This window comes from Rhipicephalus microplus, chromosome X, assembly GCF_043290135.1.
Source record: "Rhipicephalus microplus isolate Deutch F79 chromosome X, USDA_Rmic, whole genome shotgun sequence".
NCBI classification, from domain to species: domain Eukaryota; kingdom Metazoa; phylum Arthropoda; class Arachnida; order Ixodida; family Ixodidae; genus Rhipicephalus; species Rhipicephalus microplus.
In genome coordinates this window covers 163,604,811-163,632,161 of record NC_134710.1, presented here as the reverse complement: position 1 = coordinate 163,632,161, position 27,351 = coordinate 163,604,811, and the positions used below count along the sequence as shown (strand labels likewise).

Below are 27,351 nucleotides of genomic sequence, written 5' to 3'. Positions count from 1 at the left end.
ATTTTATTTGAAGAACACATGAATGTGAAAGTAATAAAAAACAAAAACGAAATGCACCCAATACATCCAATTGCATTCAGTATATAAGATGTGATACTGATGTCTATCATTATGTTGAAGGCATTTTGGTATAAAAAAAAGGTCTGTCACTCAATTATAAGCACTGATTTACAATATGCCATTACCCACAAAAATACAGTCGGAATAAAATAGCTCAGGCTTTTTTCAAAGGCCCTAAAGTACGCAAGCTCGGACTTCTTTGGCAACACAGCTATAGTTACAACATGATGTCGTTACATTCCTGATGCAGAGATGATTTTGAAACTGTCTTTCTGAGTAGCTCAACAAGTGCGGACAGCACCGAGCTACAGACACCAGGCTGTGTTCATTCAGTAGTGATGGTGGCTACAAACTTTTATGAAGCAATTGGTGCAGGGCCCAGTTGCTTTATCTCCTACACTATAACGTGCAAGCAAGACTTTGAATTGTAGGTAAGGAGAAAACGTGAAGGAGATTGTACACTAGTGCCCAGATGCAGGGCAGTGGGCTAGATGTGTGGTTAAGGAAGGTGTCTCCTTCAAACATCTTTTATACCAATGCCCTGCTAAGTACTATAGGTGCTTCTGTATGACACCTGCTTCACAGATCATTAGGCAGGCAAGCCTTTCCCCAGCTGTTCAGCATTGCAAGGCACCTCTTTAAATGGTCTTTTCCAAATCTAACATGTAAGCCATTAGGTGAAAGGAATGCAGTGTCTAGGGCTATAGCCCTTACGGTTAAACCTGGATATAACGAAATCGATAAATTCCAAAAAAAATTTGTTATAAAAAGGATTTTTTATATGCAGATTCTATACGAAAATTCGGAAAGTAAACGTGCACATTGAACAAACAGGCGGCCGAAGGCAAAGCTAACCCAAAACACTTATATTACAGTAAAAAATCTGCATTATTATTGCGATAGCAATTATATGGACACTCCTGGTGGGCTTTTGCCGTCGCCGCCATGTTCCGTGACAAGTCCGAATTAATAACATGCCCCTGGGCATCGTAACTTTCACGAGCGGGTAAAAGTGTACGAGCGCTGCTGAAACAGAGATCAAATGAGTCAGCCATCCCTATCGCCTGGAGAGTGCATAAGATAACATCTTCCGTGTGTTAGAACTGCCGTCGAATACTCAAACAGAAAGTAAACTACCGAGCTTGAACGAGCCTGAAACAACGCGGGGAGGGGATCGCACGATTAGCAATAATAAACTTTGATTTTAAGCACGGTCGCAATCGCTGGCGCGATTGCTATCTTGGCGAGTATCAGTGCGATTTCAACGCGAGAACTGCTCCCTGAAGCGGCTGTATTTGCTCACGCCATCGTTTTGCAGGAGTTAAGCGATATTGAATCCGCGATATTGGCTGCCAGCCTTACTTATTATAAGATTGCTATTTTTTTGCTATCACATTCGTTGCATTGCATTCAATGCGCAGGTCATGTTGCCAGAACTAATCGGTTAATCGCGAAAGCTACCAGCCTGCGAACTCGCGGCGCAAGATGGAAGGGCGTGACAAGTCGATTGATTTGATTGATATGTGGGGTTTAACGTCCCAAAAGCGTGACAAGTCGAGCTCCGAAGATCCGTCGTCTCCTTGGTCTCTGAGTTTCAATCAGCGCCCAGACTGACATCCCCTCGGTAGTGACGATACGGTTGTCCGAAATTAAGAAAAATCAGTTTCGCCACAAAGGTGAAGCATTGAATGCGATAGCAACAACTTGAAAAGCAACGCTGAGAATGGCAAACAGATGAAAATGTGCAGAGCGCAGCTCATGCACAAATGACGCACGAGGACAAGAGCAAACTAACAACGTTTACCGCTCGACACTTGATGCACTGTTTAAACAAAAACTAGACACGAAACGTAATCACAGGTACAGATATGAGTGCGAACTAACAAGTGCCCCAGTTATCACTTCGCTGAGTTTGAAAAGCGCACTCTTTTCTCAAACGGCACCTGCTCAGAAAGTGAAGTGATCTTTGTGCACCCGGAAACTACACGCAACCGTTCCGGTCAAAGTCGAAGGCACGCAATGCTCCCCCCTGAAGATTAAGCGTGCGCGTACGTGCATCAACCTTCCCCCCCCTCACGGGGCAAAGTACACGCGGGAGATAAGCGTGCGTTGGCGCATCATGACGAGCGCCGAGCGCGGGCAGCTTTTTTTTTTCTTTCTTCAGCTTTCCTATCTATATATACGTATACGTATGAGATGAATGACTGCAACGACGACAAAAAACCAGTCGAGACTGTCCATATAATTGCTATCGTAATAAAAAAACAGCAACGCTGAATGTTGTCGAGGACCAGACCATGCGCATGCAATAAAACTATGCGCAGGCGCATGGCGTCGAAAACTAAGAGTGAACAACACGGACACGGATACCGTGGAAACCCATTAGGTAAAGCACCCTTCATATTCAGTGCGGCCCCACTAAGTGACGCTAACTAAAAGCGTGGCACTGCCAACGTGCAAAAGTAGTTTTTTTTTTTTTTTGAGAGAAGGGAGAGGACACACTCGCGTATGCGCCCGCAGCGGCGAGAACGGCAAAAACGCCGGCTCGTGGGGTGAAGGCCTGCCTGCCCGCTTTGCACTCTCTCGTCTGGTGCACCGTGCGCACCGCCGTCGTTGCTTCGGCAGAGGCGGGGCAGCCGCGGAAGATGCATGCTCGTACCTAAATGCCAAAATACTGTTAGAAGCAAAAACGACGATGATTCGGGAGACGGGAGAGAAAAAACTGGCAAAGAGACAACGGTTACTTTGACAAAACGACGTTTATTTAGGGTAAAAAAAAACTGCTGGAGAGGCAGGAATACGGCGTCTCTCCAGTTGCACAGCCGTCCCTCTTCTGCCTGCTCTCAACACCCGCGCACAGTCGCACACTCGCGCTCGCCACAGGGGGGGTTCGCTTTGGTGTCACATTACAGCTCCGACCAGCTCAGCTCACACAGTAGTCATGACCTGGCGCCATCAAGTTCCGTTTCGTGCAACAAGGGCGCGCACATTCAGCCTTCCTGCAATTACCGACCGTCCCTGTCAGAATCACTGGCTGACTCATCCAAGACTATTTCGTCCTGGCCCCAGAGCTATAGTTTATCCACTGAAGCGATGCTGCTATAGGTTCTCCTTCCCCGACGTGCACTGGCCAACATCCAGATGTGATATTGGTCGTTGGGCAGTTTTTCTGTGATTATGTACGGTCCTTTGTATCTCTTCTTGAGCTTTCTTGATTCGCCACCCGCTGTAGGCCCTCGCTCGACCAAAACGACGTTTCCCGGTTTGTAAGTTGGCGCTAGTGAACGTCGCCTGTTGTATCTTGCCTGCTGCTTTCATTGGTCTTCGCAAATGCTCTCGTGTCACAAAACGAGCGCTCAAAAAAAAAAAAAAAGGGCGCACCACCAAATTCTAGCGACGAAACGCCGGAGTGACGCCGCGAGGTCAAACGATAAAAAAAAAAAGAGAAAACAAGCATCCAAGGGCTCCCCGGGCACGCATCCCTCTCCCCTCGGAAGCGTAGGTTCGCCGACGAACCTCCTCACCCCACATCGGCAGCCGAGCAAGCACTCGAAATTTCTAGAAGAGGCGTGGTGATGCCGGGTTAAGTCATCCGTCGCGGACGGCCCTCGTACCGTCTCGCGCTTTCCCCCAGCCTTCGCTGCGCATCGCGTTGACGAAATGATGAGAACTTTCTGGAATCTCGTGCGGAAGGTATTTAATCGAGCAGCCGAGATGAGAGATCAGGAGAAGACGGAAGTTAGCGCCAGAGCGCGTAGGGATTCCGCTGTGTAGTCGGCGAAGGTTTTGTCCGTAGAGACAAAGCAGAAGAAGAAGATGATTTCCACCTGATGGGTGATGACTCGAGCTACAGGCAAGAGTGTGTGTGTTTACCGCTATCGAGCGAAGACGCGTGGCAACAGCTGCGTGTGTGAAGCCGACGGGTTTCCGACGAAGAAGTTTGAAGCTTGGAGAGTGGCCAATTGAAGACGCGAGGTTTCCTGGAAGAGAAACTTCGGGGACAGCGGAACGACAACAACGCTGGACTTTGAGTGAGTGATTCTCGGAAGAGTATCATCCAGACTTTTGTTCCAAGAACTTTGGACTGAATAGGTTTTCTATCTCTTTAGTCTTTAAGTGTCTTGGTTGTTCAATGCATCCGACTGCATTGTAGTGCGTATTGTTGTCTATGTCCGTTGTTTCGAGTGTGGCTGAATGTACTGTGTAGTACGTTGTTGGATTGGCGACATATTGTATGCAACTATTGTGGAGTGTGCATTCTTGTGTATTGTTTTCGATCTGCCATTATTGAGAATATAATTTTGTTTGTTTATCAACTCTCGGCTCTGACTTGTTCTTTGGGCCACAGCTGGCGTCTGCTGGCGCGCCAAAAAGGACCACTTCTAAATTGTCCACGCTTTCGTGGTGCGGTTCGGGGGGCCAATACTTCGGCCCTTGGAATTAGCCCGGCGATCGCCTCCCTAATTAACGGGACCCGTGACAATTAATCTGACATCCGCGACAGGACCTTTTGGGTGCACAGTGTGTCCAAAGTAGTGAGAAAGAGCCTCGAGTTGTTTATAGTGCTATCGGAACGATTTTGTGTGTTGCTCAGTGTTCTCGTTGACGAGTGCAGGAGTGTTCCAATATACTGATTTAGGCAGATATTTTTTGCACGCGGCAAAGTTTTATTTGCGAAACACAATGGATCTCGAAAAGTTAGTCGCTCTTGGTGAGAAGATGGGTCTTTCTGGCGCCGAACTACGGAAGTGGGTCACCCAGAAGGAAAAAGAAGAAATATAGAGAGCCAAGGAAGAAAAAGCAGCTGAGTTGGAGAGAGAAAGGCTGGCCGCTGAAAGGGCGAAGGAAGAAAGAGAGCAACAATTGAAGTTGGAGTTGGAGAGAGAGAAGTTGGCAGCCGAAAGGGCGAGAGAAAAAAGAGAAGCGAGGGAGGGACAGCTGAAAGAAGAAAGACAAGCGGAGATGGCTGAAAGGGAACGGCAGCGGCAGCACGAGATGGAACTCGAGCAGCTCCGTTTGCAACAGCGAAGTGAAACTCCCATTCAAGCTAGAGTTGAAAGCAGCGAACGGGAAGATCATGGCTTCCGCTTGAACCCAAGCAAGCTGCTCGTAGCGTTTGATGAAAGGAAGGACGACCTTGACGCGTACCTTCACAGATCTGAGACGATTGCAAGGAGCCAGAATTGGCCGGAAAATCAATGGGCAACTGCTTTGAGTACTTGCTTGAGAGGTGAAGCGCTCAGTGTGTACGGCAGGCTGACGCCGACTGATGCAGCCAACTATGCAAAGGTGAAAGCTGCTTTGCTGAAGCGATTTAGATTTACTGTGGAAGGATTCCGGGACAGATTTCAGACAGGAAAGCCAGCTGATGGTGAGACGGCTACGCAGTACGCCGCCCGACTTAGCCATTATTTCGACAGATGGATTGAACTTTCAGGGACAGTGCAGGAGTACGATGAGCTTAGAGAGCTCCTAATTAGAGAACAATTTCTTACTAGTTGCCACCCAAGCCTGTCGCTGTACTTGAAAGAGAGGAGAGCTAAGTCACTTGAAGACATGCTTGAATTAGCTGATCAATTCTTGGAAGCGCAAGGTGGCACTAATTTGGCCAAGGTCAAGAAGGAGTGTCCCGAAGATTCGAAGAAATCGGCTCCCGAAGAAAAGAAGCGTGCACCGGAGAGCATTCCGCGATGTTTTCTGTGTAACCGAGTGGGTCACCGTGCTAACCACTGCCGAACTAACTTCACGAGCCCCACGGTTGTAAAATGTTTCAAATCTGGTCAGACTGGGCACAAGGCAGATGCATGTCGTAACGGAGCGAGTCAAACTCACCAGGTATCCTGTACACAAATGGCACCAAAAACCGTTGATGACGTCACCGATGGATTCGTAGAGTTGAAAAATGGGGAGAAAATCCCTATTGTGGGTGCTGTAATGACAAAACAGCAAACAGGTGCTATGAAGGGAATGCCTGTGATGGCTGGAAAAGTGGCGGGAAGGCGTGTAGACGTTTTGAAAGACACTGGGTGCTCCACTGTAATAGTACGAAGAGACCTAGTCCGCAACGACGAACTCACGGGCCAGACCAGCCTGATTTACACCGTCGACCGTTCGGTCATGAGGCTGCCTGAGGCCAAGGTCAAGATCGAGACGCCCTTCTACAGTAGAACTGTTTCTGCCTTCTGCATGGATGATCCATTGTATGACGTAATCGTGGGGAACATCGAGGGCACCAGTTCGCCGGACCAACCCGAACCACTGGAAGAGGACCCAGAAATCGATCCACCATCGATTGCAAACCCTCACGACCAACCAGCCACGGCCGACGAGGACGTAGTCGCAGTTGCGACCCGAGCACAGACCAAAGCCCAGTCGAAGCCATTCCAGCCCCTCCCTGCACCCAATTCCGAGGAGGACCCGAGCTTCAGCTATGCCGAGGAACAAATCCAGGACGAGTCGTTAAAACCCTGCTTTGCGCAAATCGACAAGGACCTCAGATGCCGTAATAGTAAATGTGCGATAATGTTCAAGCAGGAAGATGGACTGCTCTACAGGTACTATACGGAGAGGAGTGGTCGACAGATGCGACAGCTCTTGGTGCCGAAGAACCGCCGAGAGGCTGTTATGAAGCTAGCCCATGATGGGATAATAGCTGGGCACCTGGGAGCTGAGAAAACCAAGGACAGAATTCAGGAAGAATTCTTCTGGCCCGGTGTCACAGCCGACGTGAAACGGTTCGTGGCGTCTTGCGATATCTGCCAGCGAACTGTGCCAAAAGAAAGGGTGCCACACGTGTCACTCGGCCAGTCCCCCGTCATAGACATCCCCTTTAAAAGGGTAGCTATTGATATAGTAGGCCCTATCCGACCTCCATCTGGTCAAGGAAACCGCTATATCCTGACTCTCGTCGATTGCGCCACGCGCTACCCGGAGGCAGTTGCACTACCTGGCATAGAGACCGAACGAGTCGCAGAGGCCCTCGTTGAGATGTTCTCCCGTTTTGGTGTACTGAGGTAAATCCTAAGTGATCGGGGCTCGAATTTTACGTCGGAGTTATTGAAGGAGGTGGCACGACTTCTATCGGTGCGCCAACTCCATACCACCCCTTACCACCCGATGGCCAACGGGATGGTGGAAAAATTTAATGGCACCCTGAAGACTATACTCAAACGAATGTGTGCGGAGAAACCAAAAAACTGGGACAGATTCCTCGGTCCGTTGCTGTTCGCGTACAGAGAGGTTCCCCAGGCAAGTCTCGGCTTTTCACCGCTCGAGCTACTGTACGGCCGACATGTCCGGGGACCCCTGACGATCTTAAAGGAAGTCTGGACGAACCAAGAGCTGGACGATGAGCTGAAGACAACCTACCAGTACGTATTGGATCTCCGAAATCGTCTAGAAGAGACGTGCCGCCTAGCTCAGGAAGAACTCCGAAGGGCAGGAGTACGCTACGCTAAGCACTACAATCGAAAATCAAGGGATAGAGTATTCCAACCAGGAGATAAGGTTCTCATCCTGCTCCCAACTGACAAAAATAAACTCTTGATACATTGAAAAGGGCCCTTCGAAGTGCAGGCGACAATTGGGGACTTCGATTACTCCATAAAGACGCCGAGCGGGCCAAAAATTTTCCATGCCAATTTGCTGAAGAAGTATGCGAAGCGGGAAACGAACCGAGATGCGCCGCATCAATGCCAAGTCATCGTAGGGGTTCTCGACAATGGATGATTGATTGATATGTGGGGTTTAACGTCCCAAAACCACTATATGATTATGAGAGACGCCGTAGTGGAGGGCTCCGGAAATTTAGACCACCTGGGGTTCTTTAACGTGCACCCAAATCTGAGCACACGGGCCTACAACATTTCCGCCTCCATCGGAAATGCAGCCGCCGCAGCCGGGATTTGAACCCGCGGCCTGCGGGTCACCAGCCGAGTACCTTAGCCACTAGACCACCGCGGCGGGGCTCTTGACAATGGAGATGAACAGGAACTACCGGTGCCGGAGTTCGTGCAGACAGAAGGGATTCCTGACGTCAAGATCTGCCCAAGTTTGACGAACCAACAAAAGGAGGAGTTGGAGAAAACCATGACAGCGCACTCTAAAATATTTTCGAATGTCCCGGGCAAGACAGATTAGGTGGAGTGCCACCTCGAGACAGTGACGGAGTCCCCAGTCCACGTCAAACAGTACCAGTTACCTTTTGCTACGACTAAAGACATCGAGGCTGAGGTACAACAAATGAAAACACTGGGCATAATTGAAGCCTCGAAATCGCCCTATAATTCCCCAGTGTTGTTTGTGGACAAACCGGACAAAACCAAGCGGTTTGTAGTCGATTTCCGGCCCCTGAACAGCCTCATAATAGCAGATGCAGAGCCCATGCCTAGAGCAGATGCCGTTTTTGCCAGTGCCACAAACAAAAGATACTTCTCTAAGTTAGATTTTGTTAAGGGCTACTGGCAAATCCCACTCTCCCAGCAGTCGAAACCTAAGACTGCGTTTTCGACAAAATCCGGTCTCTACCAGTTTTGCTACATGCCTTTCGGGATCAACACGGCACCCGCCGTGTTCGCCCGGCTGATGCGACTAGTCACTGAGGGAATCCCAAGCATTGAACATTACTACGACGATGTACTCATAACAAGCACGACCTGGGAGGAACACCTATCCACTCTCAGACAACTCTTCGCTCGAATTCAGGCTGCCGGGTTGACCGTGAGACCGAGCAAGTGTGAGTTGGGAATGAATGAGATTGATTTTCTTGGTCATCACATTGGACAAAACATGCTTGCTCCACTGGGAAAGACTCTCGACAAAATCCAAGCTGCACCCGCCCCAAAGACGAAGCGACAGGTACGCGCTTTTCTCGGGTTGACCAGCTATTACCGGGAGTTCATTCCAAATTATGCCGAGATCAGCGCCCCTCTCACAGAACTGATCAAGAAGGGTGAAAGCAACTCAGTAAAATGGACGACGACACACGAGAAAGCATTTGCGAAACTCAAAGAATGCATCTCGAACCCTCCCGTGCTCCTCCTCCCAAACTTAACCAAGGAATTCATCCTCCGCACCGACGCTTCCGACACCAGCCTCGGGGCTGTGCTCTTGCAGTCACACGAAGGGACCCTCCATTCTATAGCATACGCCAGTCGCAAACTACTTCCCCGGGAATCATCCTACAGCACCATCGAAAGAGAATGTCTAGCCCTGGTGTGGGAGATACAGAAGTTTAATATTTATCTCTACGGAGTTCCTTTCTTGGTCCAAACTGACCACCAGCCTCTCCAATACATAAAACAGGCTAAACAGCTCAACAGCAGAGTGTTGAGATGGAGCTTGCTTCTGCAAGAGTATCAGTTCAGAGTCGAGCACATCAAGGGAAGCGAGAACGTTGGTGCCAACTACCTTAGCCGAGTTTGAATGTTTGGAAGGGTCTGACAGCAGTGAATGCAATAGGCTGTGTTGTTATTGTGTTATGCGGTGTCGAGCGAATCAAAATGTTTGTTATGGTGATGTGATGTGTAGCATTGTACAATGGTTGTAATGAAAGAACTTTGTACATTTGTATTGTCTGGAATATGTGATGGAGTGTTGTACCCATGCACCGGTGGTTATATTTAATGTGTTGTGAGATTGAATTACCATGTACAATTGTATTGAGTGATCTATTGTGAATGTGACGTGTCATGAGCGACGGACTATGTTACAGTCTCTGAGAGTGTGGGGACTGTTCGCGCTCGTTTGTGTGGTTTTGAATATTATGAGATAATATTCTTAAAGTGGGGGGCAGTGTCACAAAAAGAGCGCTCAAAAAAAAAGAAGGGCGCGCCGTCAAATTCTCGCGACGAAACGCCGGAGTGACGCCGCGAGGTCAAACGATAAAAAAAAAAGAGAGAAAACAAGCATCCAAGGGCTCCCCGGGCACGCGTCCCTCTCCCCTCGGAAGCATAGGTTCACCGACGAACCTCCTCACCCCACATCGGCGGCCGAGCAAGCACTCGAAATTTCTAGAAGGAAAAAGGCGTGATGATGCCGGGTTGAGTCATCCGTCGCGGACGGCCCTCGTACCGTCTCGCGCTTTCCCCCAGCCTTCGCTGCGCATCGCGCCGACGAAATGATGAGAACTTTCTGGAATCTCGCGCAGAAGGTATTTAATAGAGCAGCCGAGATGAGAGATCAGGAGAAGACGGAAGTTAGCGCCAGAGCACGTAGGGATTCCACCGTGTAGTCGGCGAAGGTTTTGTCCGTAGAGACAAAGCAGGAGAAGATGATTTCCACCTCATGGGTGACGACTCGAGCTACAGGCAAGAGTGTGTGTGTTTACCGCTATCGAGCGAAGACGCGTGGCAACAGCTGCGTGTGTGAAGCCGACGGGTTTCCGGCGAAGAAGTTAGAAGCTTGGAGAGTGGCCAATTGAAGACGCGAGGTTTCCCGGAAGAGAAACTTCGGCGAGGTTTCCTGGAAGAGAAACTTCGGAGACAGCGGAACGACAACAACGCTGGACTTTGAGTGAGTGATTCTCGGAAGAGTATCATCCAGACTTTTGTTCCAAGAACTTTGGACTGAATAGGTTTTCTATTTCTTTACTCTTTAAGTGTCTTGGTTGTTCAATGCATGCGACTGCATTGTAGTGCGTATTGTTGTCTATGTCCGTTGTTTCGAGTGTGGCTGATTGTACTGTGTAGTACATTGTTGGATTGGTGACATATTGTATGCAACTATTGTGGAGTGTGCATTCTTGTGTATTGTTTTCGATCTGCCATTATTGAGAATATAATTTTGTTTGTTTATCAACTCTCGGCTCTGACTTGTTCTTTGGGCCACAGCCGGGATCTGCTGGCGCGCCACAAAGGACCACTTCTAAATTGTCCACGCTTTCGTGGTGCGGTTCGAGGGGCCGATATTTCGGCCCTTGGAATTAGCCCGGCGATCGCCTCCCTAATTAACGGGACCCGTGACATCTCGACCGCAGATGTTCGCTTGGCCTTTACCTGACGGTCCAATTCCTCAGTAAGAGCGTCATCAACGCAGTCACCGTTAATGTTTCGTGGCCGATAGTTGAACAGCAATCCAAATGGAGTGGTCTTCATTGCCTGATGAAGCATGTTGTTAATTCCCCACAGCACTTGAGGCAAAGTCATGTCGCAGTCTTTGCCGTCTCTGTTCTTCATCAAGCTCGCCACGACTGGCTAATCATGCGATTGTATCGCTCTACTTGACCATTAGCTCGTGGCGTTGCAGTGGCGTTTTTCACGTGCTCGATAGTGAAGGCGTCACACGCCTTGAATTTGGCACTCGTGAAAGCAGTTCCGTGATCAGTGATCACAATGGTTGGGGGCCCAAAAATGCCTGCCACATCGCGAAGAAATGGCTGGTCCCGCCAACGTATTTCGAACTGCCCGCAGTAACACAAACTTTGTGAAGCCATCAAAAGCCACCAGAATGTCGGCATTGCCAGATTTGCTTCTCACGAATGGACCGAGGTGATCAATATGAATGCAGTGAAAGGGCTTGCCGACTTTGTCAATGCTGTGCAGTTTACGTGGTCTCCACCCGGCGGGAACTTTGTGAAACAGACATTCGACACACGCAGCAATGTATCGTCTGACGTAGCGCTTCATAATGGGAAACCAGTACGTTTCAGTTTCGACAGTGTTTTCTCCACAGCAAAGTGCCCGATGTCATCATGGCAAGTCTTCACCACGCACCAGCGTGCGTGCATTCGAACCACCCAGAAAAGTCATGGTGCAGAATCACCCTCGTGCACCTTTTTAAACAACTTGCCACTGTTGAGTTGATATTCGCTTTGAACTCGCTGGTCTTCGTTTTACAAGTGTTGCCTTCTGCTCAGTGTTGCCTTCTGCTCAACCGCTCTTTCATTATTTGGATGTCGGGATCGTTCTCTTGAGCAATCATGAGGCAATCGTCAAATATCAACGCACGTGGCGAGAATCTGAAGGCCACTGACAACCTCTGTTTCATCGGCAGAGTCATACGGTGAGCGGCTTAGCATGTCAACGTGCGCCATCCTTATTCCTTTCCGATAGTCGATATCGAAGGTGAACTCTTGAATACAGAGCCACCATATGCCGATTCGAGGCACGAGATCCCTCTTGCTCAATGTTGCTCAGACAGCATTGCAATCGGTCATCACCGTGAACTTCAATCCGATCAATTATGTCCGAAACTTTTCCAGGGCCCACACCGCCAGCGTTTTAAGTTCGTATGAGTGGTATCTTTCCTTGTATTCAGACGTTCGTCGGCTAGAGTAAACAACAGAATGAAACTCCTCGGTCGCCTTTTCTTGCAGCAGTATTGCTCCATGTCCATCCTTGCTGACGTCTGTATGGACTTGAGTTTTCGCTACAAAAGAAAAATGTGTCAAGACAGGTCTCTCGACAAGTCGTTTCTTGAGTTCGACAAATGCGGCGTCGTGCTGTGTCGTCCATGCCCAGGCCTCGTCCTTGGCTGTCAATTTTGTCAGTGGTCTTGCAATAGTCGCGTAACCCTCAACCAACTTTCGGAAGTAACTAGCGAGACCCAGAAATTGATGCAGTTACTGGACGTCAGCGGGCTTGAAGAAATCAGTGACGCAGTCGATTTTGAGGCTTCCTGATCTCACCACTTCTGCAGAAATATCGTAACCAAAGTAATCCACTCGGTCGTAAAAGAAGTAGCACTTGCTTAACCGCAGGGTCAGTCCCACTGCACGGAGGACCTCCAAGATCATTCGCAGGGACTAAAGTCCTTCTTCGACAGTTGTCGTTGGGAGCAAGATGTCATCTTTGTATGCAAGTGCCACTGTGTATCACAGTGGACCAAGAACGGCATTGATCATTCTTTGGAATACCGCAGGGCCATTGGCCAAACCGAATGGCATGCGGACAAATTTGTAATGTCCATCGGGTGTGATGAATGCGGTTTTGTGTTGGGACTCCTTTGCAATAAGAATCTGATAAAAGCCAGATGCAAAGTGAGGGCTTGTGAAAAGACGTTTTCCTCGCAGACGGTCGAGCTGATGATCAGTTAACGGCAGCAGGTACCGGTCTTTTTTCGTCACTCTGTTGAGTGTACGGTAGTCGACGCATAGTCATCGCTCTCCAGACTTCTTCCGCACAATGAGTATAGGACTTGCATAGTCAGAATTCGAGTCAACGACAATCCTTGCTTGTTTTAGCTTCTCGATGACCACCTTTGCATGCTCCCTCTCTGCAAAGGAAAGCCGATATGGGCGAAGCCTTACAGGTTCTTCGGTGGTGATTTCGATTTTCATTTCGGCTGCATTTGTGAAACGCTGTTGGCGAAACAGTCTCTATACTCCTTGATAATTTGGTAGAATTTCTCGCGGTACTCCGGTGTTACGCTTGGGCCTGTTTTGATGTTCGCGGTCGCCGTTGAGCATGGTTGCATGTCACTGCAACTTGATGTCACATCCTGCATCGGCTCTTCATCGAGGTAGCAGACCTCCGCTAGCACAACCCACGCTCATTGGCTTTGATATGGAGTTTCTGGTGTGAAACGTTCATTACAGGAATGCACATCTCGTGTGCCGCATCTACGTTCACGACGCAACGAGGTATGCGATGTTCATGCCCCTCTTGGCACCTGAGTTGTGCGTCCACAAAAACATCAGCGTTGGGTTCGCTGCCCGTACCGTAGAGCCTGACAAATCCAATGTAGTTGGGTGAAACAATTGTCGACTCTTTCGCCCAAAGGCAGACTGGGCACCTCGAAAGATTTGGAATTTCTATGGACTTTAATGTGTCGTCACTTTCGTCCCCGTTCTTCTCCTCTTCAAATATATGCACAGTGTTCTGTCGCCTAACAGCCATAACGCTAGATTGCTCGGTGAAGGGGTGCCCCACGATAATAGGAATCGCCTGTGACTCACTAGGCACGATCAGCGCGGGTACGTCGGCTACTGCTTGGTCAACTGTGAGGTTAAGGTTTGCCTCACCACACTGCATCACATGCCCTGACCCGTAGCCCCCGATAGTCAGCGGCTTCTCCATCACCGTATATTTGATCCCGACTCGATCTGCATCCTCACACCGAATAGTGGCACACTGACTGCCAAGGTCAACGTAAGCTCTCACTTCGTTCCCGTTAACCTTAGCCAGCATGAATACTTTTCGTTTGCCGCGTTCGCTGCCCGGATGTCCAAATCCACGACGCTTTGAAAGAGGTAGGGCCCGCTCTTCCTTTCCCGGCAGTTCTGGGCCTCATGTCTACTTCGGTTGCAAGTGCTGCATCTCGCCCTCTGCTGCGGACTCGGGCAGTTGAAAGAGATGTGATAATACTTGTTGCAGTTGAAACACTGAGTCCCTCCTTTTTCAGAAGGGGGGTGTTTCCTCCTTGATCTGGACGGTTCGGTCTCCCTCCTCAGTTCAGAGTTTTGTCGGTTTTGTTTTGTCTTCCTTCAAGGTCGTTTCCGCAGCTCGGTTTTCCTTGTTGCCGTGGCCCGCAAGATTTTGGAAGCCACTCGCCTTCGAAAATTTTAAGTCCCGGGAGCCAACAGTTCCGACACACTCTTCGAGATGCTTGAGGCAATGCAGAAGCTCCTCCGTAGAGTTGTACATGCAGGTGCTGATGGCTCGGATGGTATCCTGACTGTTTAGGCCGCTGATCAAATATTCGATGCAAGCTTTCTCGCTGAGGTTACAACGACATGCTTTCGCCAATAGGTCATAATGGTAGTACTCGATAGACTCACCTATCTTGTGAATTTGGTCCTCCATTTCCTGGTGAAGCCTCTGCATTCCTGCTGTCGTAGGGAAGGCACGTTCGAGCTCCACCTTCCACTCGGGCCAGTTTTTGTTAACAGACAGGAGGGAGTCGTACCACATTTTGGCTGGTCCATGTAACTTTGGGAGTGCGTGGCAAGATGTTACTCTGTCTGTCTGATGGTAGACTTTCGCTAGGTCGTCCACACGTCGAATCCATGCGTCGATGGTTGGCGAGTTCGATGAAGTTGGATCGAACAAAGGGACCAGGCGCGATCTCTCCCCAGCCCCGATTACAGGCATGGCTGCTGTCTGTTGCGACTGGAGATACGCGATCCCGTTGATAGCTTCCCTCACTGCTGCTTGTACGGTGGCTTGAAAGACTGCTGCCATGTGGAACGCTGGTCCGAGTGTCACAGTGATGCCGCCGATCGACGCACTGTCCGGCACGCCTCGGCTGGTGCTGACTTCCCCGCTATTGGTGCTCTGCCATCTGTTATCTTCTTCGCTTGTCGAAGCCGTTGAAGATCTTCCGTTGCGAGTGACGGGCATGGTTGGGCTCGATAGATGACTTCTGGGCGTACGCGATCCCACTTCTGAATTGTTTGAAGCCAAAATGATGATGATGATTCAGCAGATGGGAGGGAAAAGACTGGCAAAGAGACAACGGTTACTTTAACAAAACAACGTTTAGTTAGGGTAAAGTAAAGAAAACTGCTGGAGAGGCAGGAATATGGCGTCTCTCCAGTTGCACAGCCGTCCCTCTTCTGCCTGCTCTCGGCACTCGCGCACAGCTGAACACTCACGCTTGCCAGAGGGGGTTCACTTTGGTGTCACAGTACAGCTCTGGCCGGCTCAGCTCACGCAGTGGTCGTGGACTGGCGCCATCTTTCGAGTTCAGTTTCGTGCAACAAGGCCGTGCACATTATGGAGCAAAATTCCTAGATTGTCCGTGAGAAAAATTCATTATATCAAAGTTGTCTCCCGCTGTTACTTTGTTACATAGCGGTCGCAAATACATGTGCCTCTATAGAGCAGCAGTGGGGAATAGAAAAACTTTCTTATATCGAGGAACTCATTATATGGAGGTGCATTATAAGCAGGTTTAATTGTATTCATAAGTTATAATTCTTCAATCTTGTACAAACGTCTCAATAAGGTAAAATGCACTATGCCACTAATTGGTTACATTTTCTGAACAGCTACCCTGCAGGTGAAAGGTGTAGGATGCACACTCAAATTCTGAAGACAGTGGCTCCCAAATGAGCATTGCTTTCTCTACTGATCATCAAGCAGATCTTCACAACATGCACATCTGTGGTCCTTATGAATAATACAAAACAGTTCTGCTATTCTTGTTAATTTACGAAGGTGGTCTAATGTGTCACTGTTTGAGCATGCATACTATAATTCATTATTTCTCTTTCATTTACTGTGAAACACAGTCTAAGCAACATAATGTTGGCAAGATCCCAATGAATTGTGGGATTTTTGTTATTTTTTTAAAAAGCGTGCTGCTCTAAATCTCTCTTGTTTCAACATCTTTAGATCCCTCTTGTTTTAACACCTTCCACTAAGGAAGGATCAAATAAAGCTAACCATTCATGATTGAATACAAAAGCAGATTAGAGGATCGAAAATTGCATCCATTAAATCAAATGTGATACCAATGTCAATCGTTACGTTGAAGGCATTTTGATATAAAAAACGACTACTTAAAAAAACGCCAGTCCTGCATGGAAGGCACAGCACAGTCACACCAAAAGCTAGAAAAGCGGCTTTTCAGAGCCATTTCTGAACAAGCATTCTTGCTTGGTACCCACTACTGCATTATTATTAATAATAATTTCTGGGCAGTAGGTCGACATTTTCTATGCTATCTTTTGTCATTCTTCTGATAAGCATGGTATCCGCTAAACACTTGCAAGATATTTTGTGTCAATTGTTCATGCAGTGGCTGACGGCGACCAGAAATTGCGCCTGAAGTGGGTATGCACCACATTTAATAGGTGATCAAGAACAAGCTTTTGTAATGGGTTGAAGCATTGGATGACCTACAGTCAAACCTCATCAGTGCGTACCCGCTTTAAGCATACTAACGGTTAAAACATAGTTGCAACGAATCCCTGACCGAGTCTAAAGAGAATGTATTCGCGGACCGCTTAAGCGGTAGTGTTAAGCTTATGCCTACCAGTTAGAGCATACTAACTGTGTACCGCAATAACATTTTATGCCACAAAATTTTACTGCGCCGCTGAACTTGCAGACACCACGATTCGCCGTGAACGTTTCCTCGTCATGTTGATAGTGCGGAGATCAGCCAAAAGGTTATTCCAACTTGCACATGAATGTGGCGATGACAGTGCGAGTGATGAGTGAAAAAAAAAAAACGAAGGTGAGGTGGCAACTACCGAAAAGTGTGCCGGTATGACTTATCGCCGGCGAAAAGCCTTATCACAGTAAGCATCTCCGGCTAAAGTGACCCTACGAGTGTGGCTTAGGGTCACTTTACGCGCTGGGCCACTGATCGGTGCTGGTTCATTTTGCGGGACCCTGTTAAGTGCACTCCACTTTACAGAAATGCAAGAAGCTCGCTGTTGTGGAGTTTAGCGTTGCGGGTTGCGGTCACCGAGAAACTTTGCTGTGTTATGCCAAAACGTGCACTCTACATCGAGCGTAGCACTGTAGTTACCATGCTGGATGCTTTTATTTAGCAGCAGTCAAAATTCACCTCCGTCCGCTGCCAGCACTGCTAGATCATTGCGGAGAGCGCATTGCTTGCGGAAAGCTCTTTGTCACCGCGTCAACCCAGCAGGATACTCGCCGAATCTGTGCATGGCCTGAAGCGGCAAGGGTGTACTTTACAGCAAGCAGATCGGCAGTCACGGTGTGCGCAGAGTGAGCGAAGCTCTGCACGCAACCAGCTATGATGTAAATGATTTGGCTCTCTGCGATGTACCACGTAAAAAAAACTCCATTGGTTTTCGCTAAAAAGCAGACCACAAAAAAACTGTATTGCGGACAGCCGATTTTGTCCGTTCTGTCGCTGTAGCACGCTGCGTATGTCGGATCCCGCTGTAGTTTCCAAATACTCATCGGTGTCGTCACCACGTGCTATCAGGCGGTTGTGCGAGAGTCAGAAGCTTTTCTGTACTTTGGTAAAAATAACGAAATGGCTTTGCTGTGGGCACTTCAGGCAATATTTCCTGTGGCACTGAGTTTCCTCCTTTGTTGGCGGCGGCCGGTGGTTAATGCAAAGAACGTTTAGTGCGCAGTTATGCCGCCGTCCTTGGCAGGATATCTACGGGATTTTATCACTGTCCTCGTTACGCTATTCGCATTGTGTGACGCCTGGTTGTTTTTTTACTGTTCTAAAACGCTTTATTACTCATATTAACACGATTCCTTTGCCGACATCAAGCCTCCCTAAGGCAAGTTTAAGAACAAGTCTCAAGGACCAGCGTGGCTTAGTGGTAGAATACTGAGCTGGAACGCAGCAGATCTGGGGTTGAGCCCCACTATGTCTTTGGTACTAGGTTTCTTTTTCTTATTTCGTGCGACAGTGGTTACAGACCACAGTGGTTACAGGGGTGGCAGCAGACAACTACAGCACCCTCATCTCGTAACAGCTTTTGCTGAAAATTAGCCTGCAAGCAAAGTTCCCAATCCATCCAAAGTCATGAACAAATATCGAAATACTATACCTAAAACAGTAAAACAGCGTAGGCTTTCGTTGTGGTTTCTGACACTTGCAGGTTCCGTGTAGTCCGGCGGGTTGCAAACCTGCATATACACATAAAAACAGTCCTTTTCTTTTTTGTGCTTTATAAACAGCTCTTGTGCTTTGTTAACACAAGTATTACGATGCACTAAAACATACAGATATGAATAGCCCACATCTAAATGTAAAACATTGCCTGGCTTTTTAAAACACTTTATAAAATCTCTAAGCTTCAGTGATTTGACTGAGCTAATCTTGTCAATTTGATACTGCTAAAGTTTGCTAAAATGAGTGGAGATATTGAGAACACAATTCAACTTTCCTATCCCTACTCAACATCCTCCATGCCAAAGGGGCAGGCGGAGTTCTGGCTACAGGATTGCATTTCATTTTTACTAGGTGAAAGCAAAGCTAAGTGCAAGTGGACAATAGTTTGATTCATTTGAAAGTGCAAAACTTAGAATGTGGAAATTTTCGAGAACAGCCTGTTAACAGTGTCAATTGAGGGGTGATCTGTAGCCTAAGGCAATAAAATTTTTGTTGTTTACATTGGCCTTTATGCTAATTTGAAATATGTAATCAGTGTTATAGTACAAGTTGCTTAGTTTTTATTTTGTACCATGAAAATGTGCAACATCTACTTTTTTTTGGACATATTTTGTCTGCCACTAAACTCTTAAGGAGAGATGCAGGTCGAAAAACGAAAAACACAAGTTTTTTTTCAAAATCACCTATTTTTTTATTTTCGCCTGTTTTGATAAGATTAGTACCTCGACTGCTATGAAAAAAAAAAATGCAGGTCGAGACTTGACTGGAAATGCTCTAAAATTGCATCTAAAGAGCACAAGGTGCCTATTAAAAGGTCCAAAGTGTACAGTCTTCGAGCACCTTGCCGCCTATAATGCTCCGCCGCTCGCCATTGTTGATCGCATGAGCAGAGCCTCACTCTTCAAATAACAACAGTTTCCCTGGCTGATGCAGCACAAGAAATAATAAAAAGCACGCTTTTGCGCCTTTTTCGAGCGCCGCGAGTGGCTTATCACGTGGTACAGATCTGGGACTGCCATTGGCCACTGCGCGCTTGTATGTGCTGTGAAGCCTATTCGCGACGTCCATGTCTTGTCGAGCAGTGCAGCTGAACAATGCTTTTCTAGTGTAATTATCTCCGTTATGAATGAAAAAAAGCCATTGCTCGCAAGTGAAAGCCGTTGTGCGGCGCGCTCTGTAAGAATAGGCTACGAGCAGCTGGTCTGTTTCTGGCAGTTGTTGGCATGCAAAGGCCAATGCATCAAAAGTCATTCACACCTGTCAGCCGGAAAGTTCATGATGCGGCAATGGATGACCTCAGCGCCAATCTTGCGAGGTCGAAAGAGCTCCCAGTGAGGGAACTTAGCGGGGATGATATTGCCATTATGTACGACGGTATGTGGCGCAAACATGGCCACAAAATGGCATGACACTGGACTTAGTTTGAATTTCGCAGTCCTGTCAAACTTCTTCCTAGCTTGCAGTTGGCACAAGGCTCTTCCAGATGGAGCGGTAGTTTGGCAAGCGTTTCACGGCCCTGTCTGTGAGCAAAATGTCTATGAGGAGTCGGCTTAAAAAAGCCGAGAGGGACCAACTCATGGTGCTGGCATACTTTAGCGGCAGTGACCACTACAAGAAGGATTGTTCTTTTTGGTGTGCAAATTTCATCAGATTTATTTATATCTATCATAAATAAAAACTCAATTTTAACTTTAAAACTCGTTTTTCTCAAAATACAAATTTTGCCATTTTTTTCAATGTGCCTCTTCTTTTTCAGAAACTTAATACTCGAATATGCATGAAATTTTGCCCAAATTTTTTCCAAAGTATGAAAAATACAATTATCTAGTTTGAATTCCAATATTTTATTGTACAGTACAAAAATTGTATGTAAACCTTACTAGGGTAGGTGAAATATGAACTTTTTACATCGATTATTTTTCACGCCTATTACATATTTTGTATGTGCTTCCTAATTAGTTATTTGCATTCTACACTTTATTTGAAACATTATGAACTACGAATGGTAAAAATTTACGGAAGTTTAGGGATGAAAAGAAGGGAGGCAAAAGGATTAACGTTTTCACTTTGTCATGTTGTAGAGCTAAAGGTATGCGATTTGCAAGAAAACTAATTATACATTTGAAATCAGCATAAAAAGTTCCATAAACAGCTCAAATTTCATTGCTCTAGGGTGAATATTAAAAAAAAGTGTCTTCGAGTAGCATCTCCCCTTAAAATCATGAGTCATTATAGGCTCATATTGCTCCACATTAACTGTAGAATACAAATATCTAACAAAAAAATGTGTATAAGACATTTTAATGAAAAAAAAAATATTGTAATATGAGAAGTCTTAAAATACCCAGCCCGTGCTAATTGCTTACTTTAATTCATAATATTTATACAAGTGATATCATGTTTTAAATAAGATGATTGCACTCTTCACATGTTAAAGATTATGTAGAAAATATTTCACCTTAATATGGCCATCAGGAGTACCAAAAACATGATGTTAAAGCTCAAGAAGTTGCCCAAAGTTGCATATAAAGAGAAAGGCATTTTAATCGTAGAAATCAAAGCTCATTTAAGTGGCAGAGATATGCTTCTTAAAATTATTTCTTCCATCATAAGAGCTTGAGAACCACAGTTTTTTGAGCAGGTGGCTTTGGTTAGCTCCTCATGCGAAATGAGATAGCAAGCAGCCAGGTGACAATTCCCAGATGACTCTAGACAATAAGCTTTTTTTTTGGTTTTTCAATAGCCATTTCGTGCTCCTTAAATGTGGTTTTAACCAACTTCGAGTTTAACCACAACCTTCATCTTTTTGTCATGAAAGTAGAAAAACTAAATTTCTGAAAGCAAGTAAAAATCCAAAATAAAAAAATTTTGAAAAAAAAAAAAAAAAGACTTGGATGTCTCTAGTAGCATCTCCCCTAAACACACATGGTAACAGTAGGAAGAAGCCAACTTATCGGAACATCATGCAAGCCCAACAGAAAAGATGACATAAAAAAAAACATGAACACACAGGTCATCGGCTTTGTTGAAATCTTTTGTGCTCATAAATTTCTAGTACGCCATATTAAACTGACCAAACCGAAGCATTCCTTAATCAAATAACCTGCCTACTTCTACTGGCCAATGGCTGCTCTCTAGGAAAATCTACTTTTGGGGGATAGAAACTGACAGCCAGCCTATTATTTGAGCTAACCTTCATTCAAAAAGAGGATGACTTAGCACTCGATTTGTCAACTTCATACACCACAAAACTAGAAATATTGGTTGAAATGTCTGCCGTCCATTTTTTTATTGCTGGAATGTTTTTTCAGCATTTTTTTTTTATGAAAAAGGTGTGCTTGATGATAACTGTGTACACTAAATGAATACTTCATAAATACACATCTTATGTAATCATCACAATTAGTTGATCAATATGTTCTTTCGTGATTAGGAGAAATAAAGTAAGAATTAGCAGAATTTCATGGAAAACCACAACTAGTCACATGAAAAAAAGTAAGCAAGAACACAGAAAAGAGAGCAAGAGCTTGAAAGAAATAAATTTTGTTGAATAAGTAAAATTATTCAAGGAAAGCAATGCAACAAAAAGAAGAAAGTGAGTAGCTTCTTCTATTTACTTGCATAATGATCATACTCTAATCTTACCATTACAAAACAAGCAGTGAGGATGCCACATGTGTGTTATTTTGCAAGGCAAACCATGCCCCATAATTTTACGTAGTTTTGTACAGTTCCAGCACAAATGCAAGTTACGCGTTCATCGTGAAAGGCTATTTATTTTAGCCTTTAATGAGCATGTCAGCAACACAGTTGCTGACACTGCCCCGCTTCATTTCTCTGATGGTCACTTTAGATGCACAGTATCTTGTAACAGTTACGCAGAAAGCTGGCACACTCATTACAAAGAAATACTATTATTTAGTAAGCGAAAATACACATGCATTTTGAGCTAGTGTGAGTTTCTTGCCAAAGCAACCTTCACTGAGTTTAAAAGTAATAATCTGGCAGTACTCATCACATGCATTGGAACATCCAAGGCAACCAGTACTGTACAACAGCTCATGGCATACGGAAGTGGTGAGGAAAGTGCATTAATACGGTGAAATGCATTTTCATCAGAAAAGTGACACTCGAAAGCTCTGTAAAAAACAGAGCAGCTAATGTAGCTTCTGTTCCAAGATCTGCTTCATTAGAATTTGGGCTGTGAATAGGCAACAATACAAGTCAGTCTTATTTCCCCCCCCCCTCCCTGGGTGCCTCATAAAATAAACTGCAAGAACGATCAGCTTTACACACAGACCACAATATAAAATCCAAGAGCAATAAGTAATCACCTGTACGAAGAGTGAGTTGTTCAAGACATCCACGTGCTGTTCCAGCACAAGGCATTTGTACTCAGTTGCTGCTTCCAAAACCAGACACAACCCCTAGACAAAAGTAAAGGTAAAGATGCAGAAAAACGCTAATGTCACTTATACAGAGCTAAATAATTCAAGACAACACATTTCCTTTCTAGACCTTAAAATGATATGAAACGATAGCTTTGCGGGCGGTGTTTTGTAGCAGAACAAGAGTAACTGCTAAAAAAAAGCAATATAATAAAGTGACATGAAAAAAAAAAGCGAAAAATATATTTTTTTTCAGCAAATTTTGGTTGTGAGTACTGCCTCACCGTCGGTAGCAACTGCAATACATCATGACACCGCCCGTGCACGCAACCACACAGGCCGCTGTGCCCGTTCATTGCTATTGGTGGTACTCGCAATTGTGATGAGTAGCTACTCGCAATTGTGATGAGTAGTTTTTTTTTTTAGTGGCGCAAGGGCCAATTGATGGCCAAAGAGCGCCATTTCAATTGACTACAAATATGAACAATGATATGGTGCGTGGCTGTAAAGGGGCCTTAAAATTCCTCACTCTAACGCGGGTTAAAACATGAAAGTAATAAAATCATGACAGTGGCGTGACATATGTGTAGTGATAGCAGATGGCAAAATGTCATGATAATAAAACCATGATGAAGATGTAGTCACCGCAGCCACGACCACTCTATAGAGGTCGTGCTACGGATGACCTCGAAATATCAGGTGAAAGCTTTGCACATCTTTTAAAAATGTGAAAAGTGTTTGCAGTTTAAAAAGCGAATCCCTACCGATGAGCATCCCAGGGTGTAGAGGGAGCTGCTGTCGGTAGGGCAGTAAAAAGTGCATTTTTCTTAGAGCATCTAGCTCATTGCACTGGAGGAAAATGTGGAGAACCGTAAGGGGCTCTCCACATCTCTCACAATATGGTGGATCACCGGTAGACAGAAGAAATGAATGTGTAGAATGTGTATGTCCTGTTCTAAGCCTTGTTAGTATTAGTTCTGTGTGTCGTGATTTTGATAGTCGCGGCCAATAACCTAGTTGCGGCTTAATAGCATGGAGTTTATTATCTGTGTGTTTATCCCACATGCTCTGCCAATACCCCCTAAGCTTTCGTTTTATAAAAGGTTTTAAGTCAAGTGCAGGGACTGGTGTTGATGCATAGACAGTAGTGACATTGGCGCAAGCAGCCAGATTGTCGGCCAAAACGTTCCCTTGTATTTCACGGTGCCCTGGAACCCAGCAGACAACGACATGCTGTTTTGATGTGTAGAGTGTGCACAGAAGTGAGTAAAGTGACACCAGCACGGGATTCTTGCATTTTTTAGGAGTTTTCAGTGCTTTGACCACGCTTAGGGAATCTGTGTATATTACCGCCTTCTGTAATTTTATCTGTTTAATGTGTTTTACGACCGCCAGTATTGCATAAGCTTCTCCTGTGAAAATGCTTGCATCAAGATTAAGAACGCTGGCCTCGGAAAAGGATTGGCCTACCGCAGCATATGACACAGAAGTGTTTGACTTTGACGCATCGGTAAAGAACTCAGGGCATGTGTATTTATGTTGTAGTTCTAGGAAGTGTGTATGTATGTGTGCAAGTGGAGCGTGCTTTGTGACATCAACAAAAGAGACATCACAGTCTATAAGCTGCCACTGCCACGGTGACAGATATGTTGCAGAAGCCATCAAACTGTGTTCAAGAGGCACACCTGTTTCTTCGGCCAGAATCCTTACACGCAGTGCGTAGGGCTGCCTAAACGAAGCAGGGTTCTCGAACAAGCTACTCGCAATTGTGATACATCTGAAAAGTCTGGGAAATTTTGATCTTTGTATGACACTAAATATAGCTTGACCATGCTCAATCTTCGGTTTTGAAGTGTTCGTTGTGGCAGAAGGAAGTGCCTAGCTACTGCTGCACTGAAAGCTGTCGTAACAGGATTGTCTGTCGCAACACACTATCGAATACATTTCCTAAAGATGACAAGTGGCGTAGACTTTTGAGACGTGCTACTCAACCTGCTACATTTAAAAATTGATTTCCTTTTCTAGCTTGAAACACTGTCACTTCGCTTAACTGTGCTTGGAGGGAAAAAAAGCAAAAGCATGTCACACTGGTGCAATCTGGTTGTAATGCGGGAAAATGAAGCTTCCTTTCGAATATTCCATTCACTCCATCGTGACAAAGCCAACAGATTTCGGTTAATTGAACCTGTAAATAGTTTGTGGCAGCATAGATGTGACAGTAGCGCCCATATCTACAGAGCTATGAAACGACTGAAAAATTCCAAAAGGACAGACTGATGGGCTAGTTGGTAACTTTTACATCTTTATTCCACCGAAAAATACAGTGGGATATTCGAACTAGCCCAAGAAACAGCCCACCTGCAGTCCATTGCCAAAGTACAAGAACCAAGATGACTACTGTAGAAACCGGAATAACTACCGTAGAAACCGGAATATAAGTCGAGATATTTTTAATAAAACAACAAGCTAAAGTCTCCCCTCATCTTATATAGCAGTGTCTAGCTGACAGTGCACTGCTGTCTGGCAACATGTGGCTCGCATGTGCATGAGAAGCTGGACACGCCCATATTCGCGTTCAAATCCAATAGGAAGTTTTTTTCTCTCTCTCTGTTTTTTTTGTGTTCGTTCGTGATTTGCCTTCGATCTGTTCTAAATTCTTGCTCCGCTTGACATTGCGTTTCATTTTTAGAGGTCTTTTTTTCGTTCACTGAATATGAGTAGCGGTACGAGAAGGCAGTACTCAGCTGCGTTTCAACTATAGGTTGTAGAGTTCACGGAAGCAAATGGGAATATGGCTCCTCAGTGCCGCTTTGGTGTATCAGAAAAAAGCATGCGCTATTGGAGGGTGCAGAAAGGGAAGCTGCAGATGTGCAATCCTCGGAAAATTTCTTTTCGTGGGCGAAGTGCGGTTCATTCGCAGCTGGAGGATACGCTAAGGAATTTTGTGCGGGAAGTTCGTGCGTGCTCGCTACCAGTGACCGTGGATACCATACACAAGAAAGCCGTGGAACTCGCTCGAGAAGCTGGGCTCACGAGAAAAGAGTTTCGTGCACCAAACTCTTGGGTGCATCGATTTATGCAACGCAAAGGGACTTTCTCTCCGGCGGCGCACATCCATCTGTCAAAAGTTGCCGGGGGAGTTCGAGGACAAGCTCATAAACTTTCAGCGCTTCGTGAACGGGCTTCAGGAGCAGAATGACTACATGATGGGGCAGATTGGCAATGCCGATGAGACCCCAGTGTGGTTTGACATGCCTTCGTCGACCACAATCACGCAGCGCGGCGCCAAGGATGTCAAGCTGTTGTCCACTGCTAACGAGCACTAACGCTTCACCGTCATGCTGGCATGCATGGCAGATGGTAGAAAGCTGCCGCCCTTCGCCATTTTCAAATGCAAGACAATGCCGAAGGAAGTGTTCCCGCCCGGTTTTGTCGCTCGCGTCAACAAAAAGGGATACATGGACGAGGCTATGATGCTCGAATAGATACGAGTCGTGTGGAACTGTCGGCCAGGTGCACTGCTGCTTCTTCGCAGCATGCTGGTGTTGGATGCATTACGTGGCCACTTAACCGACGCAGTGAAACGCGTACTCAGCGACGGGAAAACGGACGTCGCTGTGATACCAGGTGGCATGACATCCACCCTCCAGCCGCTCGATGTTGTGCTAAACAAGCCGTTCAAGGACCGAATGCGGCTGGAATACCAAGAGTGGATGACCGGCGACAACCCCAAGACACCGACGTTCCCGCCTACAGAGGCCTCCACTTGCGACTGTTTGTGGCTAGGAGCTTTCCGCCTGGCGTTCCTTGCCAGATTCTATGGTGGAAACAGCTTTCAAGAAATGTTGCATCAGCAACTCGCTGGATGGCACTGAAGACGACGCACTGTGGGAGGCGCACAGCGACAAACTCTCGTCTTCAGAAGACAGTGGTGCTTCGTCGGACGAATAGAAGCAGTTGCGATGGTGGTTGAGGGGAGGACCGACGATCGGGGCGCAGTGCGCCCAATTCGCAAATAAATGTGGTTCGGCAGTTTTGGGTTGTTTTCCTTTTTTTCTTTTTCGGTAACCTGAACTTGGAGGGTCGACCTATATTTCCACTCGACCTATAGTCCGGTTTATACGGTAAAAACTACAGGCAGGCTTACAAACCTATTTCATACATGGCTGTGGCAACTTAAGCTTTTGGAGGCTAGAAATAGTGTACTTTTTCTTTTATAGTAATGGCGCCACCAAATTTTAAGGCTATAAAAAGCCTGCTGTAGGATTTCTCTGTATGCAAGGACATTTAGAATGCATTGCTAGACACAGCAACTGTTCAAATAAATTTTAATTTGCTTCCACTGGTTGTATGAATACTCATTCTGGCAATCGAGTCTAATCGCTAGTGTGACTGACACAGTCAACGT

At 46.3% G+C, this 27,351-nt stretch overlaps 2 protein-coding genes across 3 annotated transcripts in view; both read right to left on the bottom strand.

The window, feature by feature from the left end:
• The window catches only part of c11.1 (maestro heat like repeat family protein c11.1), a 235,084-nt gene that overhangs the window by 161,765 nt on the left and 45,968 nt on the right, over window positions 1-27,351 (bottom strand). For both annotated transcript variants that reach the window (XM_037428500.2, XM_075878112.1), the window contains exons 9-10: window positions 22,890-22,982; window positions 18,491-18,569 (exon numbers count right to left, since the gene is read on the bottom strand). In XM_037428500.2, coding sequence (XP_037284397.2) covers window positions 18,491-18,569; window positions 22,890-22,982 — 172 coding nt within the window. The remainder of the gene's footprint in view (window positions 1-18,490; window positions 18,570-22,889; window positions 22,983-27,351) is intronic.
• On the bottom strand, window positions 14,323-15,440 carry LOC142775852 (uncharacterized). The gene has a single exon (XM_075878117.1). The coding sequence runs from the start codon at window positions 15,336-15,338 to the stop codon at window positions 14,451-14,453; it is 888 nt and encodes a 295-aa protein (XP_075734232.1). The 5' UTR covers window positions 15,339-15,440; the 3' UTR covers window positions 14,323-14,450.

Excerpts from the sequence above, each read along its gene's own strand:
- LOC142775852 (XM_075878117.1), bottom strand. The coding sequence starts at position 15,338 with ATGCCCGTCACTCGCAACGGAAGATCTTCAACGGCTTCGACAAGCGAA.